The 16,038-nt window shown below is 39.5% G+C and overlaps 1 protein-coding gene across 1 annotated transcript in view; it reads left to right on the forward strand.

Moving 5' to 3' along the window:
* Positions 1–16,038, forward strand: part of CFAP44 (cilia and flagella associated protein 44) — a 137,432-nt gene that overhangs the window by 21,211 nt on the left and 100,183 nt on the right. The window contains exons 5-9 of the mRNA XM_002807617.6: positions 221–383; positions 4,779–4,881; positions 10,204–10,420; positions 12,760–12,874; positions 15,603–15,767. Coding sequence (XP_002807663.5) covers positions 221–383; positions 4,779–4,881; positions 10,204–10,420; positions 12,760–12,874; positions 15,603–15,767 — 763 coding nt within the window. The remainder of the gene's footprint in view (positions 1–220; positions 384–4,778; positions 4,882–10,203; positions 10,421–12,759; positions 12,875–15,602; positions 15,768–16,038) is intronic.

The raw sequence follows: 16,038 nt of genomic DNA on the forward strand, positions 1-16,038 counted from the left end.
TTGTTTGTTTATTTATTATTTATTTATTTCCTGCTTAGGCCTTTTTTTCCCTCACCTAATTTAAAAACAAAATTGTTAGCGATACATAGAAAAATCATGAGTTTCAGGGTAAAATTCTACTTCAACCTCATGTCTTCATCTAAGAGATATTTATTTCTCCACATTTCCAATCCCCGGGACGGTATTGTCTTTCACTTCTTTTCCTTACGGCTCCCCTCAGACATTCCTTTGGGTACGACTGCAGAAAGCGAGCCAACCTACAACTTCTGGACGACAGTGTTGCCATGTACATAGCTGGGAACCAAGTGGTCTTTCTGAATTTGAAAACCAGGGAACAGACCTACCTGCGAAGCAGCAGCGGTGAAGGCATTGGCGTCATTGGGGTATGCCTTCGATCAATCAGAAAAAAATTAATGTATGTTTTTTGCTTGTTCTGTGGACCAGCCAACATGGTTGTTAGATGCCAACACTATGCCCAGTGTTGTGGATTCACATGAGATGCACAACGGTCTTTATTCTCAGGCATTTTCAATTCAGTTATTACAGCCACTACGTTCACTGTCATTACCTCTATGCACTATTATAATATCATTTACTTTTGCAGATAAGGAAACAGGCTTATAGAGGTTAGGTGACTTCCCCATAGTCGTGCAAGTTTTTCACATTTAGATTAGAAGTGGAAGTGAGTGAAGACATTTTAACGATTCTTTTTTTTTTTGAGATGGAGTTTCGCTCTTGTGACCCAGGCGGGAGTGCAATGGCGTGATCTCGGCTCACCGCAACCTCCGCCTCCTGGGTTCAGGCAATTCTCCTGCCTCAGCCTCCTGAGTAGCTGGGATTACAGGCACACGCCACCATGCCCGGCTAATTTTTTGTATTTTTAGTAGAGACAGGGTTTCACCATGTTGACCAGGATGGTCTCAATCTCTTGACCTTGTGATCCACCCGCCTTGGCCTCCCAAAGTGCTGGGATTACAGGCGTGAGCCACCGCGCCTGGCCCCATTTTAACAATTCTTAATCTGAAAACTGGAGCAGGCACTTGGCCATGGGAATGGAGAAAGTGAGGAAAATGTGAGACACAGGATGTAACATAGATTACAATGGAAACGTGATATGTTGAGATGTATGGGGTGAAATATACTATCATGTTTGTTTCTTTCTTGATCATCTGTCTATATATAGCATGCATACATGATAAAAGTCCATGTCCTAAGGGAGTTTCTTACAAGACTAATAACTTCAGCAATAATTTGTGATGTAATACTGTGCATCCAACGCTATACAGAATGTATAGTGGGGAATTTAAATGAAGGAGAACTCAAAACCTATGAATTCAGAGTTTAAAATCCACCTAAAGAGACAAGACCTATATTTGTAAAAAAGAAAAAAAGAGAAAACAGAAAACTAGACACACAAGTACATTACATGATAATGTGGTAATACCTATGTACAGATAGCCATGGGCCCAATTTGAGGGTCGTGGATTTGGTGGAGGGAAATCAGTCGGGGCCTATGAGGTTTCAGGAGCTCTGAGGTCCACACCATCTGCAGGGGACGAGGAAATACCTAATTGTCAAATATTTATCTATTACTTTGTGGTAAATAATAGTTTTTAAATTTCTATTTTTCTATTTTGTTATAAAATAATTTGGTCTGAGGACAGTAGTCAGAGGTGTAGTGTGGTCAAGAATGCCAATTCTGGCCATGCACAGTGGCTCTGCGTATAATCCCAGCACTTTGGGAGGCCAGGTGGGTGGATCACCTAGGCTGGAAGTTCGAGACCAGCCTGACCAACATGGAGAAAACCCGTCTCTACTAAAAATACAAAATTAGCTTAGCATAGTGGCACACACCTGTGATCCCAGATACCTTGGGAGGCTGAGGTAGGAGAACTGCTTCAACATGGGAGGCAGAGTTTGCAGTAAGCTGAGATCGCACCACTGCACTCCAGCCTGGGCAATAAGAGCAAAACTCCATCCTAAAAAATAATAATGATAAGCTAATCCTAATCCTCATCCACCCGGATGTTGAGCAATTTTATGTCCACAAGGGCTTTTGTCTGTGTGTGCTGGAGCTGTTGAAGCCTGGGTCGTGACAGAGGCCTTGCCTCCACTGTCCATGTTACTTCATCTTTTCTGAAACAGGTATCCAGGTAAGGATGAGAACTACTGTAGCAAAGCTATGAGAAAAGTGTTTGGGCTCCCTACCTGGAAAAGTTAGGGAGAATCTCTACATTGAATGTAAAATAAATGATTAATTACAGGTCTCCACTAAAAATAAAACTCCTGGCTGGGCGTGGTGGCCCGTGCCTGTAATCATAGCACTTTGGGAGGCTGAGGGGGTGAGTTAAGGGCCAGCCTGGCCAACATGGTGAAACCCCATCTCTACTAAAAATGCAAAAATTAACCAGATGTGGTTGCACACAGCTGTAATCCCAGCTACTCAGGACGCTGAAGCACGAGAATTGCTTGAACCTGGTAGGTGGAGGTTGCAGTGAGCAGAGATCATGCCACTGCACTCCAGCCTGGGTGACAAAGTGAGACTCTGTCTCAATCAATAAATCCATGTCCCAAACTCAACTGTACAGCAGTTTCCAATATGAGATGTGTTGGGCACACTGCGAATGAAGAGACCACCTAAACAGGCTTTGTGTGAGCAACAAGGCTGTTTTATTCACTTGGGTGTGAGTGGGCTGAGTCAGAAAAGAGAGTCAGTGAAGGGCAGTGGGATAGGAGTTGGTTTTATAGATTTGGGGTAGGCAGTGGAAAGTTACAGAAGTTATAGTTCAGGGCACTTTTTGCAAGCCAGGCAGGTGCCGTTGGTGGGGGCAGTGTCAGAAGTCCAGGGTCACAAGGTTGACTTATCAGTTGAAGCAGGAATGGTTGAGGCAGGAGCAATGGTGGAATGTCACAAGGTGGGTTCATCAAGCACTGCAGGAGCTAGCTATTCTTCTCCTTTTGTGATTTTTCTGTTACCTTAGGCTTTCTGGCTCCAGGAGGCCATCTGGAGGTGTATGGGTGGGTCACAGTGGTCACCATTGTATAGACCATGGTACAGTCAGTTCAAAGAACCTTGCATTGGGCAGAAATTTTTAAACTTACTGTAGATAAGACCTAGAAGGGCAAAGGATTTCTCTGTATCTTCATCCAAATTTCTTTGACCACATGTTCCACACCATATTTCTTTATAAATGGGAATCAGATAGATATGGTCTTAATCCATTTCCCCTACCTCCTTGAGATCTGCTGTTTCTTGTCCCACTTGTTTCTTGACTCCAACACTTGGCTTGAATCCTATCTCTTACATGAACACACTGTAGACTGTGTGACTGCAGGCAATTTATTTAAACTCTGTGCCTCCGTTTGCTCATCAATAAGATGGAGATAAGAGTGGTATCCAAGATCACCAGGTTGGTGTAAAATATAAAGGCAATAATGTTATCTTGGGTACCAGGATTAGCAATCTATATCTGAGAACCAGGCTCTTTGTCTTATGTATAATTAGGAGATGTGAAATAATATCTGAAAACAGAATTTTATAAGTATAATGTGTGCTTTAAATAGCTTATTCTTATAACAGCTTTTATTTTTCCATTTTTGGCTGGCCATTTTCTCTTCCTACATATTTGGCTTACCAATAGATAAAAATAACAGAAATGAACATAGTATTCTGTCCAACTTATATAGCTATCTTTAAAACTACTGACCCAATAGTTTATCCAGGGCATACTTACTGTATTTTCCTCTGTGTCTGGCTTGCAAATATTGTATCTTTCTCACTTCTAGTAAGTTTACATTCATTTGTGGTAAGTTTTTCCACAGTGAAATTTTAAAAATTGTGATGTAACCTGATCTGGAAACAAGAATTTCATACATTCCATGAATTTGTCTATACAAAATTTGGGTTGATTTATATGGAGGGTAGACAATTGATCCCACGTAGTGGTTCTCAAAGCAAGGTCTCCAAACTAGCCACATCAACATCAATCACCTTGTCAGAATGTCAGTCACCTTGTCAGAATGTCAATCACCTTGTCAGAATGTCAGTCACCTTGTCAGAATGTCAATCACCTTGTCAGAATGTCAGTTACCTTGTCAGAATGTCAATCACCTTGTCAGAATGTCAGTCGCCTTGTCAGAATGTCAGTCACCTTGTCAGAATGTCAATCACCTTGTCAGAATGTCAGTTACCTTGTCAGAATGTCAATCACCTTGTCAGAATGTCAGTCGCCTTGTCAGAATGTCAGTCACCTTGTCAGAATGTCAGCCGCCTTGTCAGAATGTCAATCGCCTTGTCAGAATGTCAATTACCTTGTTAGAAATCATTTTGTCAGACATGTAAATGCAAATTCTCGAGTCCCAGCCTGACCTATTGAGTCAGAAACTCGGGGGAGAAGGGCTTGCAATCTGTATTTTAATAAGCCCTTCAGAGGATTCTGACAGACATCAAAGATTGAGAACCATTGTTCTAGCTCTTCCAATGGCAAGTAAAAAAACTGTAGAGCTTGATGTTAACTGGCTATTTTATCCATTCGTTGATGTATCTTTGTGTATCTTGAAATGACCGTCTTAAAGTAAAACTTAAAATGTGTATTTTTCTAGTTTTCAGTTTAAACTATATCCATCATGAAAGTATTTATCGGATACCCATTTTTGAGTTTTCTATTGAAGTAAAGCCTACTACACATATTATGAAATTATGCTAAATACTGCATTAATCAGACTATTTATATGAAAATATTTCTGTTAATATTTTGGTGACATTTTATCTTTTGTAGGTTCATCCACATAAAACCTACTTCACAGTAGCTGAAAAAGGGAGTTTTCCAAATATTATCATCTATGAATTTCCTTCTCTGAGACCCTACAGAATCCTTCGAGGTGAGTCCAGAAGCATATTTAAAATATTTCATGTTTAAGGACAACAACATTCTGAAGAAGGTGTGACAGTATTTGATGTCAGGGTTCTCCAGAGAAACAGAACTAGTGGAAGATAGAAAAGAGATTTATTCAAATTCATATATAATAATACTAACTTTAAATGTAAATGGGCTAAATGCCCCAATTAAAAGACATAGACTGGGCCAATGTGGTGGCTCACACCTGTATTTTGGGAGGCCGAGGTGGGCGGGTCACCTGAAGTCAGGAGTTCAAGACTAGCCTGACCAACAAAGAGAAACCCCATCTCTACTAAAAATACAAAATTAGCCAGGCATGGTGGCACATGCCTGTAATCCCAGCTACTTGGGAGGCTGAGGCAGGTGAATCACCTGAACCCAGGAGTTGGAGGTTGGGGTGAGCTGAGATCATGCCATTGTACTCCAGCCTGGGCAACAAGAGCAAAACTCCATCTTAAACAAAAACAAAAACAAAAGACACAGACTGACAAATTGGATGAGGAGTCAAGGCCCATATGTGTGCTGTTATTCAGGAGATCCATCTTACCTGTAAAGACACAAACGGGCTCAAATTAAAGGGATGGAGGAAAATTTACCAAGCAAATGGAAAGAAAAAAGAAAAAAAAGCAGGAGTTGCAATCCTAGTTTCTGACAAAACAGACTTTAACACAGATCAAAAGAGACAAAGAAGGGCATTACATAAAGGTAATGGGAACAATTCAAGAAGGGCTAACTATTCTGAATATATGTGCACTCAATACAGGAGCACCCAGATTCATAAAACAAATTCTTGGAGACCTACAAAGAGATGTAGACTCTTACACAATAATAGTGGGAGACTTTAACACCTCACTGTCAGTATTAGACAGATCAACAACAAAAAATTAACAAGGATATGCAGGATTTTAACTCAGCTCTAGATCAAGTGGACCTAGCAGATGTCTACATAACTCTGTACAACAGAATATACATTCTCCTCAGTGCTACATGACACTTATTCTAAAATCGACCACATAATTGGAAATAAAACACTCCTCAGCAAATGCACATCATAACGAACTGAACTGAAATCATAACAAACAGTCTCTCAGCCCACAGTGCAATCAAATTAGAACTCAGGATTAAGAAACTCCCTCAAAACCACACAATTTCATGGAAATTGAAAAGCCTGCTCCTGAATGACTCCTGTGTGAATAATGAAATTAAGGCAGAAATCAAGAAGTTCTTGGAAACCAATGAGAACAAAGAGACAATGTACCAGAATCTCTGGGACACAGCTAAAAGTGTTACAAGGGAAATTTATAGTGCCAAATGCCCACGAGAGAAAGCAGGAAAGATCTCAAATCGACAACCCAACATCACGATGAAAAGAACTAGAGAAACAAGAGCAAACTAATCCAAAAGCTAGCAGAAGACAAGAAATAACTAAGATCAGAGAAGGACTAAAGGAGATACAGACAGAAAAACCCTCCCAAAGAAATCAATGAATCCAGGAACTGGTTTTTTTAAAAAAATTAACAACACAGATAGACCACTAGCTAGACTAATGAAAAGAGAAAAGAATCAAATAGATACAATAAAAAAATGACAAAGAGGATATCACCACTGACTCCACAGAAATGCAAACTACCATCAGAGAATACTATGCAAACAAGCTAGAAAATCTAGAAGAAATGGATAAATTCCTGAATACATACACCCTACCAAGAGTAAACCAGAAAGAAACGGAATCCCTGAATAGACCAATAAGAAGCTCTGAAATTGAGGCAGTAATTAATAGCCTACCAACCAAAAACAGCCTAGGACCAGAGGGATTCAAAGCTGAATTCTAACAGAGGCACAAAAAGGAGCTAGTGCCGTTTCTTCTGAAATGATTTCAGACGTGCGAAAAGGAGGGAGTCCTTGCTAACTCATTTATGAAGCCAGCATCATTCTGACACCAAAACGGGGAAGAGACACAACAAAAAGAGTAAACCTCAGGCCAATATCCCTGTTGAACATCATTGCAAAAATCCTCGATAAAATACTGGCAAACCGAATCCAGCAGCACATCAAAAAATTATTCACCACGATCAAGTCGCCTTCATCTCTGGGATGCAAGGCTGGTTCAACATATGCAAATCAATAAACATAATCCATCACATAAACAGAATCAATGGCAAAAACCCTGCGATTATCCTAATAGATGCAGAAAAGGCCTTTGATAAAATTCAACATCACTTCATGTTAAAAAACTCTTAATAAACCATCTATTAATGGAACATATCTTAAAATAATAAATGCTATTTATGACAAACCCACAGCCAATATCATATTGAATGGGCAAAAGCTAGAAGCATTCTGTTTGAAAACCAGTATAAGACAAGGATGCTTCTCTCACCACTCTTATTCAACATACTATTGGAAGTTCTGTCCAGGGCAATTAGGCAAGAGAAATAAATAAAGGGTATTCAAATAGGAAAAGAGGAAGTCAAGTTGTCTCTCTTTGCAGATGACATGATTTTATATTTAGAAAACCCCATCATCTCAGCCCAAAAAACTTCTTGAACTGATAAGCAACTTCAGCAAAGTCTCGGGATACAAAATCAATGTGCAAAAATCACAAGCATTTGTATACACCAATAATGGGCAAGCAGAGAGCCAAATCATGAATGAACTTCCATTCACAATCACTACAAGGAGAACAAAATACCTAGTAATACAGGTAACAAGGGATGTGAACGACCTCTTAAAGGAGAACCACAAACCACTGCTCAAGGAAGTAAGAGACAACACAAACAAATGGAAAAACATTCCATGCTCATGGATAGGAAAAATAAATATCCTGAAAATGGCCATACCGCCAAAGTCATTTATAGATTCATTGCTATTCCTATCAAACTACCATTGGCATTCTTCACAGAACTAGAAAAAGCTATCTCAAGTCTCATGTGGAATCAAAGAAGACCCGTATAGTCAAGACAGTCCTAAGTAAAAAGAAGAAAGCTGGAGGCATCATGCTACCTGACTTCAAACTACACTGCAAAGCTACAGTGACTAAAACAGCATTGTACTGGTACCAAAACAGACATATAGACCAATGGAGCAGAACAGAGACCTCAGAAAGAGCACCACATATCTGCAATCATCTGACGCTCAACAAACCTCACAAATGCAATGGGGAAAGGATTTTCTATTCAGTAAATGGTGCTGGGAAAACTGGCTAGTTACATGCAGAAAACTGAAACTGGACCCTTTCCTTACAACTTATACAAAAATTAACTCAAGATGGATTAAAGGCTTAAGTGTAAAACCCAAAACCATAAAAATCCTAGAAGAAAACCTAGGCAATACCATTCGGGACATAGGCAGGGGCAAAGACTTCATGACATAAAAGCCAAAAGGAATGGCAACAAAAGCCAAAATTGACAAATGGGATCTAATTAAACTAAAGAGCTCTGCACAGCAAAATAAACTATCATCAGAGTGAACAGGAAACCTACAAAGTGGGAGAAAATTTTTGCAATCTACCCATCTGACAAAGGTCTAATATCCAGAATTTACAGGGAACTTAAACATATTTACAAGAAAAAAACTCCATCAAAAAGTGGGCAAAGGATATGAACAAATACTTCTCAAAAGAAGACATTTTTGCAGCCAAGAAGCATACGAAAAAAAGCTCAACATCCCTGATTATTGGAAAAATGCAAATCAAAATTACAGTGAGATACCATCTCGTGCCAGTTAGAATGGCAATTATTAAAAAGTCAGGAAACAATAGGTGCTGGTGAAGCTCTGGAGAAATAGGAACACTTTTACACGGTTTGTGGGAATGTGAATTAATGCAACCATTGTTGAAGACAGTGTGACGATTCCTCAAGGGCTCCAGAACCAGAGATACCATTTGACCCAGCAATCCCATTACTGGGTATATACCCAAAGGAATGTAAATCATTCTGCTATAAAGACACTTGTACATGTATGTTCATTGCAGCAGTGTTTACAATAGCAAAGACATGGAACCAACCCAAATGCCCATCAGTGATAGAGTAGATAAACAAAACGTGGTACATATACACCATGGAATACTATGCAGCCATAAAAGTAAAGAGATTATGTCCTTTGCAGGGACATGGATGAAGCTGGAAGCCATCATCCTCAGCAAACTAACACAGGAATAGAAAACCAAACACCACATGTTCTCACTCATAAGTGGGAGTTGAACATTGAGAGGACATGGACACAGGGAGGGGAGCATGACATACCAGGGCCTGTTGGTGGGTGAAGGGTGAGGGAAGGGAACTTAGAAGATGGGTGAATAGGTGCAGCAAATCACCATGGCACACATATGCCTGTGTAACAAACCTGCATGTTCTACACATGTATTCCCCGCATTGTTTAAAGAATAAATTGAAAAAAGATTTAATGGAATTGTTATAGGAAAGGGGTCTGATCCAGACCCCAAGAGAAGGTTGTTAGACCTCATGCAAGAAAGAATTTGAGGTGAATCCCTAGAGCAAAATGAAAGCAAGTTTAAGAAAGCAAAGGAATGAAAGAATAGTTACTCCACAGGCTGAGCAGTGGCCTGGGTTTCTCAACTAAGAATACTTATAGTTATTCTCGATTATATGCTAAACAGGGGGTGGATTATTCATGAGGTTTCCAGACAGGAAATGGGTGGGCAACTCCTGGAACTGAAGGTCCTTCCCCTTTTAGGCCACGTAAGGTAACTTCCTGACATTGCCATGATATTTATCAACTGTCATGGCACTGGTGGGACTGTCCTATAGCATAGTAATGCGTTATAATTAGCATATAATGAGTAGTGAGGACCACCAGAGGTTGCTTTCATCACCTTCTTGATTCTGGTGGGTTTTGGCTAACGTCTTTACCACATCCTATTTTATCCATGGGGTCTTTTGACCTGTATCTTGTGCTACCTATCTCATTTTTGAGTTAGAATGCCCAACCTCCTGGGAATGCAGCCCAGTAGGTCTCAGCTTCATTTTACCCAGCTTTCTATCCCAGATGCAGTCACCCTGGTCCTGCTTCTGACGCTGCTATCTAATATGCATTTGTGTTTCTCCCCATGTCATAAAATGGAATACTCATGCACTATGTGCTTAAAGCTCCTTCACTCTCCCCCTTCATATCACATAATTCATTCTAAAGCCAAAGATGGTGAATGTTTTTGGAATTGTTCCTTTAGGGTATTCTTGGCATTCTTATATCACCATGAGCTGACTCCCTCTCTATTTTTGTTACAATATGCTTTCGACGTGAATAAATGTGTCTTTATTTATTAGACCCCCATTTATCCTTCCAGATGGGACTGAGAAGGGTTACGCGTATGTGGACTTTAGCTACAGCGGTGCCTTGCTGGCCTCTGTCGGTAGCAACCCGGACTACACACTGACTATCTGGAATTGGAAAGAAGAGCAGCCCATACTGAGGACGAAGGCTTTTTCCCAGGAAGTTTTTAAGGTTACTTTCAATCCTGATAATGAAGAGCAGCTTACTACTTCGGGATCAGGCCACATCAAGTAGGTTGGGTATCCAGGAGAGGTGCTAGTGGATATCACAGGGGTATTTTTCTAAGAAGCTCTAAGAGCTAGAGACTTTTTTTTTTTTTTTGCAGTTTTAGTTAACATTAGAATTATTTAAAAATATGTTATTTTAAAAGCTAATTCATAATGCATCTTGTCTAATTAGAAATGTGGCATTTTATTTCTGCAAGGAGCATAGATAAAATAAGGACTTTTTAAAATTGAGATGGAGTTTCGCTCTTGTTACCCAGGCTGGAGTGCAATGGTGTGATCTTGGCTCACCACACCTCCGCCTCCCAGGTTCAAGTGATTCTCCTGCCTCAGCCTCCTGAGTAGCTGGGACTACAGGTGCCTGCCACCATGCCCAGCTAATTTTGTGTTTTTAGTAGAGACGGGGTTTCTGCGTGTTGGTCAGGCTGGTCTTGAACTCCTGACCTCAGGTGATCTGCCCGCCTTGGCCTCCCAAAATGTGGAGATTACAGGCGTGAGTCACCGTGCCTGGCGAATAAGGGCTTTTAAATACAGCCTGCTGCCTTCTTGTAGGCTCCACCTCCTAAAAGAGTTTGTATAGTGTCTTAATAACTAACATTGGGATGATATTTCCAAATTCATATTAAGTTTTCACATCCACTACTAAATTTCTTGTTTGTAGCAATTTAGTCTTCAGCTATAAACAAGAATTATCACAGTACCATCCCTGACAAGGAAAACTCAATACCAAACAGTGGCAGAGCCTACTTTTGATCTCAGGTCTTCCTCCAAACTCCATGCTCTTTTCATTGTATCATACCCTCGTCTGTTTCCAGGATGGAATGCTCTTGTCTTTCTCTATCTTTGTTCTGCTTTGTCTCATGCTTTTATGTAACAACCTTCCTACCCGCCCCAGATCTGCCCATAACTCGACTATCAGTGTCTCTTTAAGAGAAAGACATTTTTATCCATCCTGAATTCCTCTTGTCTCAATTTAGATCTGGTCTTTTTATTACTCATTCGTTAGAAATATAGACTAATTGAGCAGATTTTTAATTGTAATCATTCGGGAATTCTCAAATAATCCTCTGCTGGCTATTTGCAAAAATTTTCCAATTTTTTCTATTTTCCTATTATTTAGTAAAATCTGTATTTTCTATGCCCAGTGTCTTTGGGAGAAAGGCAGACATTGAACAGTTAATTTCATGTGTGCTATAAAGGAACCCAGAGTGTACAGAGGGATCTCATCAGGGGCCCTAACATTCCTCTGGAGATGATGTTGGCTATGTAGGCTTTGCCTTGTATCATTGGCCTGTTGGCACCTTCAATGATCTATTTTGTATCTAGTTGGATAGGTCTTCTTTTTCTACATGGTCTTCATCATGCTGTCTGTCCATTTGTTTAGACTATTAATAAGAAAATGTAGCCGGGCGCGGTGGCTCTCGCCTGTAATCCCAGCACTTTGGGAGGCCGAGGTGGGTAGATCACGAGGTCAAGAGATCGAGACCATCCTGGTCAACATGGTGAAACCCCGTCTCTACTAAAAATACAAAAAATTAGCTGGGCATGGTGGCGTGTGCCTGTAGTCCCAGCTACTCAGGAGGCTGAGGCAGGAGAATTGCCTGAACCCAGGAGGCGGAGGTTGCGGTGAGCCGAGATCGCGCCATTGCACTTCAGCCTGGGTAACGAGAGAAACTCCGTCTCAAAAAAAAAAAAAAAAAAAAAAAAAATGTTAGTAATAACATTTATTGGTTGCTTTGATGTGCTAGGAACTGTTCTAAGAATTTTTCAACGATTTTATGAGGTAGGTGTTACTAATTTTCTTATTTTATTCCTGAGAAAATGAAGGTACAGGGTGATGAAGGAAAGCCCTCGGAGTCACACAGCTAATACATTAGAATTCTTTGAAAACCTTTTTTATCCTCTGAAACAATACTGTCTAGTACAACTTTCTGACAGACTGGGAATGTTCTGTGCTGTCTAATACAGTAGCTGCCATCCACACGGAGTTACTAAGCACTCGAAATTGGCTAGTGTGACGGAAACACTGAAATTTTGATTTTGTTTAATGTTAATTACTTTAAATAGTCAAACATAGCTGGAGGCTACTGTATTCGGTAGCACAGCTCTAAAATATAAGATGCACGAAGGAGGACATTTTATTTTTCACCTGTTTTGATCATAGCTGAATTCCTATTGCCTAGCGCGTTGCCTGACAAGTAGGAGATACTTAACAAATCTTAATCGGATGAATGAGTGAAATAATATATGTGACTATAAAATATGTAAATGTTTGGGTCATATTAAAATAAAAATCAGTAAACTATCTTTGAGGTACATTCAGTCTCTTTCTCATTTGTTTGTAGGTTCTGGGAAATGGCTTTTACATTCACAGGTCTCAAGCTGCAGGGATTCCTAGGTCGATTTGGCAAAACAACCATTACTGATATAGAGGGCTACATGGAGCTCCCGGACGGGAAGGTGAGTATAGCCACATTCTACAATAATGTAACTTTGTTTTTAAGTACATATATGAAAGCATACACACATGAAAACATATTACATTCTAACAAGCTCTGCGGATAACAGATATTACCATTGTAAATGTAATGAACATTTCATTTTACTTCTTCAATTATCAGTTGTAATTAAAATATTTCCCTGAAATTGGCATAATCCATATGTACCTACCATTTTCTGTTTTCTTTTTGCTAAATCTTATACACACATATAAAAGTATGTGAGGATTTTCATATATTAACATAGTGACATATTTGTTACTTGTAATCATGTCACAGAGTTGCAGTATTTATATTACTTATTTTTCCCCATTTGATCTTGCTGTCGTGATCGAAGAAGACTTACTGGGTCAAAGGTTGTATGCAACTTTGTGGCATTTATTTTAATTGTCAGATTATTACTCAGGAAGAGCAAACCACTTTATGGAGGCATCTGGAACACTGCAGCTGTAATCTGTTAGTTTCTTCTTTAATATTGTTAGTTTCTTTCCTTTCTTCCTCTTATAAAATTTATAGGCATATTGCCTGAGACAGCAGTCAATTACGATTAGTTCTCCGTCAGTATTTCACATGGTGTCCTATTAGAATGAATTGTACATTATTATTTGAGATCATCTCAGTTGTAAGTAAATGCCAGCATACAAGTGTTACTCTAAGGAAGCAAGTGGTCTAGTCATCTACCTGACTAAATATTCTCAATTCAAAAGCACTATATGTAGGAGGAAATAAAAAGCCTTGGATGCTGGCTACACTATGTATCTAAATCCATGAGATGATCTTAAATCATTCCAGCTTCAAATTCTCAATACTGTAAAAATTAAACTACGATAAAGACCCATAGAATCCTCGTTAAAGACAAGGTATGAGATGTATCTTTCAAAGGGTTGGTAGAATTTGTATAGCTATAGGGAAGAAAGAAGCCATTTTAAATGATAGACCAACTAAAGGAAGTGTTTAGCGTTAGAAATAGACGTCAGCTTTTTAGAGGGCAGATTGGAATAAACCATTTATATTGGCAAAGAGTGGAAAATTTCAGTTGAGAAGTATGACTGGGCCTAGTGCACAAGGAGTTGAATGTTTGGGCAGAGCTACTCTACATGGGAAGGGTAGACTTGCAAATGAAAGAAGTAACAAACAAATCTGGCCTTAAAGTGTCAGGCTGATTTGACAAAGGGAAATCTGGAGTCAGGGAAATGGGCTAGAGCGGAAGCTGTCTGTCATCTGAAAAGAGGTGGTCAAGGGCCGGGACTTCTCAGAACAAATGGAAAAGGAAAGCTGGATGTGAGTGACATTTCAGAGGGAAACGCCTTACAGATTTTTGTCACTGTTGCTGGCTTTCATCACTGGACAGAAGAAAATAAGTCTAAAAACTCTATCATAAACGGCTGAGGCTTAAGAACACAATCAGTAAAGTCGGTAGGGTTGTTAAAAAATAGGTAGACCCAAGGGATAAAAGACTGAATGAAATCATGTTTCTCTAGAAAGGGAGAGATGAAATTTCTCTAGAGATGGAAATGAAAATGCAGACTTCTAGAGCATGCAGGCAAAATTAGAATAGAGTTTCCCAAAGTGCATTTTTATAGAACACCAGTCTGTACAGGAGCTCCATAAAAATAAGACTGTTTTTTTTTCTTTTTTTCCCTTGTTGACTCCATCATGCTTCTAAAAAAAAAAAAAAAATAAGACTTTTTAAGTCAAATTCCTTTGTATTGAAAAATTCCCCTTGGTGATTCCCAGCAAACGCTTCTCCGTGAAGAGTTCCCAGTGATCCTAGAGAAAATAAAGTTGCTTAACTTTTTATCCTGGCGTCTGCATTCCAAGGCTGTGCAGTGAGAATAGGAAGCTTTGAGCCCCCTTGCCTGGAATAGAATGCTCGCCGGGTAGTTTTGGGCAAGCTTATGCTTCAGTGTTCTCCTCTGTAAAATGGGGATAACAATAGGGATACCATTGGCCCATTTGGTTTTTCTGTGGGAGTGAGAAAAAAGCTGTTTCTTCTAGGAGAATGAAGTACCCAACATGCACAACTGTACATGGTATCCCTGATAAATGGACATAGTTCATATGGTTTTTTTTTTTGCATTAAATAACTTAACATATTTGAAGTACTGAACCAGTACTGGCACAGAGTCAATGCTCAATAAATATTACTTCATTTTGAGACACTTGTTAAACATCTTAAGAACTAATGTCTGGTGGTATGCACTTGGGGAAATGCCACATTAACTGGATTAATTTGAGAAGGTTTTAGATGGTTACCCTTGTTTGAAGTTGGATACTATTATGCTATAATCTACTTAGTTCAGGACTGGCCTTACAAGCTATCTAATATCTAAAATTTGATCATATTACACTTAAAAAGTAGACTGTCATCTAATTCCACTCCTGTATTTTGTCCTATGAGACGTACCAAGAAGTCTATTGTATACACAAATGAACAATTACCAACAACATTCAGCCTAATCCCAAGATGTGAAACTTTTCCTAATGCTAGGAGGAGATATATCCAAATGTTATTAGTAGTTGCGTCTGGGGTAGTAGGTCTTTCTTTCCGTATTTTTTATATTTTTCCATGTTAAAATTTTATAATCAATAAAAATAACCTTAAAAACAATTTTCACCTACTGTTTGAAGCATGAGTATGTACACTTACCTGTTGTAACGCACATTCCTTTTTTCCACATACCTGCCAGGTGCTCTCAGGGTCAGAATGGGGTAACATGCTGCTTTGGGAAGGCGGTCTGATCAAGGTGGAGCTCTGTCGAGCTACAAGCAAGTCATGTCACAGTGGTCCCATTAACCAGATACTGCTGTACGAGGGGGAAGTTATCACTGCGGGGTCAGATGGCTGTGTTAGGGTAAGTCTCCTTGGTACTTGGATGGCACCACCCATGTTTAAGGCTTGCAGATCACCCAAAGGGTTTTATTTCTCATAAAGGTTATTTTGTGAAGGAGATCAGCAGTCCTGTATTCCCAAGGCCAACTCCCTTTAGTGATGCTTCTCCTGTGGCAAATATTTGCATTATCGTCAAAATTAAGTTACTGCTTTACCACTGAGGGGAAAGTGCAGTGAATTAAGAGGCCTCTTGTTATTTGGATTCTGTTGGAATAACAGCTTCAGAAGATGAA

This window comes from Callithrix jacchus, chromosome 15, assembly GCF_049354715.1.
Source record: "Callithrix jacchus isolate 240 chromosome 15, calJac240_pri, whole genome shotgun sequence".
NCBI classification, from domain to species: Eukaryota; Metazoa; Chordata; class Mammalia; order Primates; family Cebidae; genus Callithrix; species Callithrix jacchus.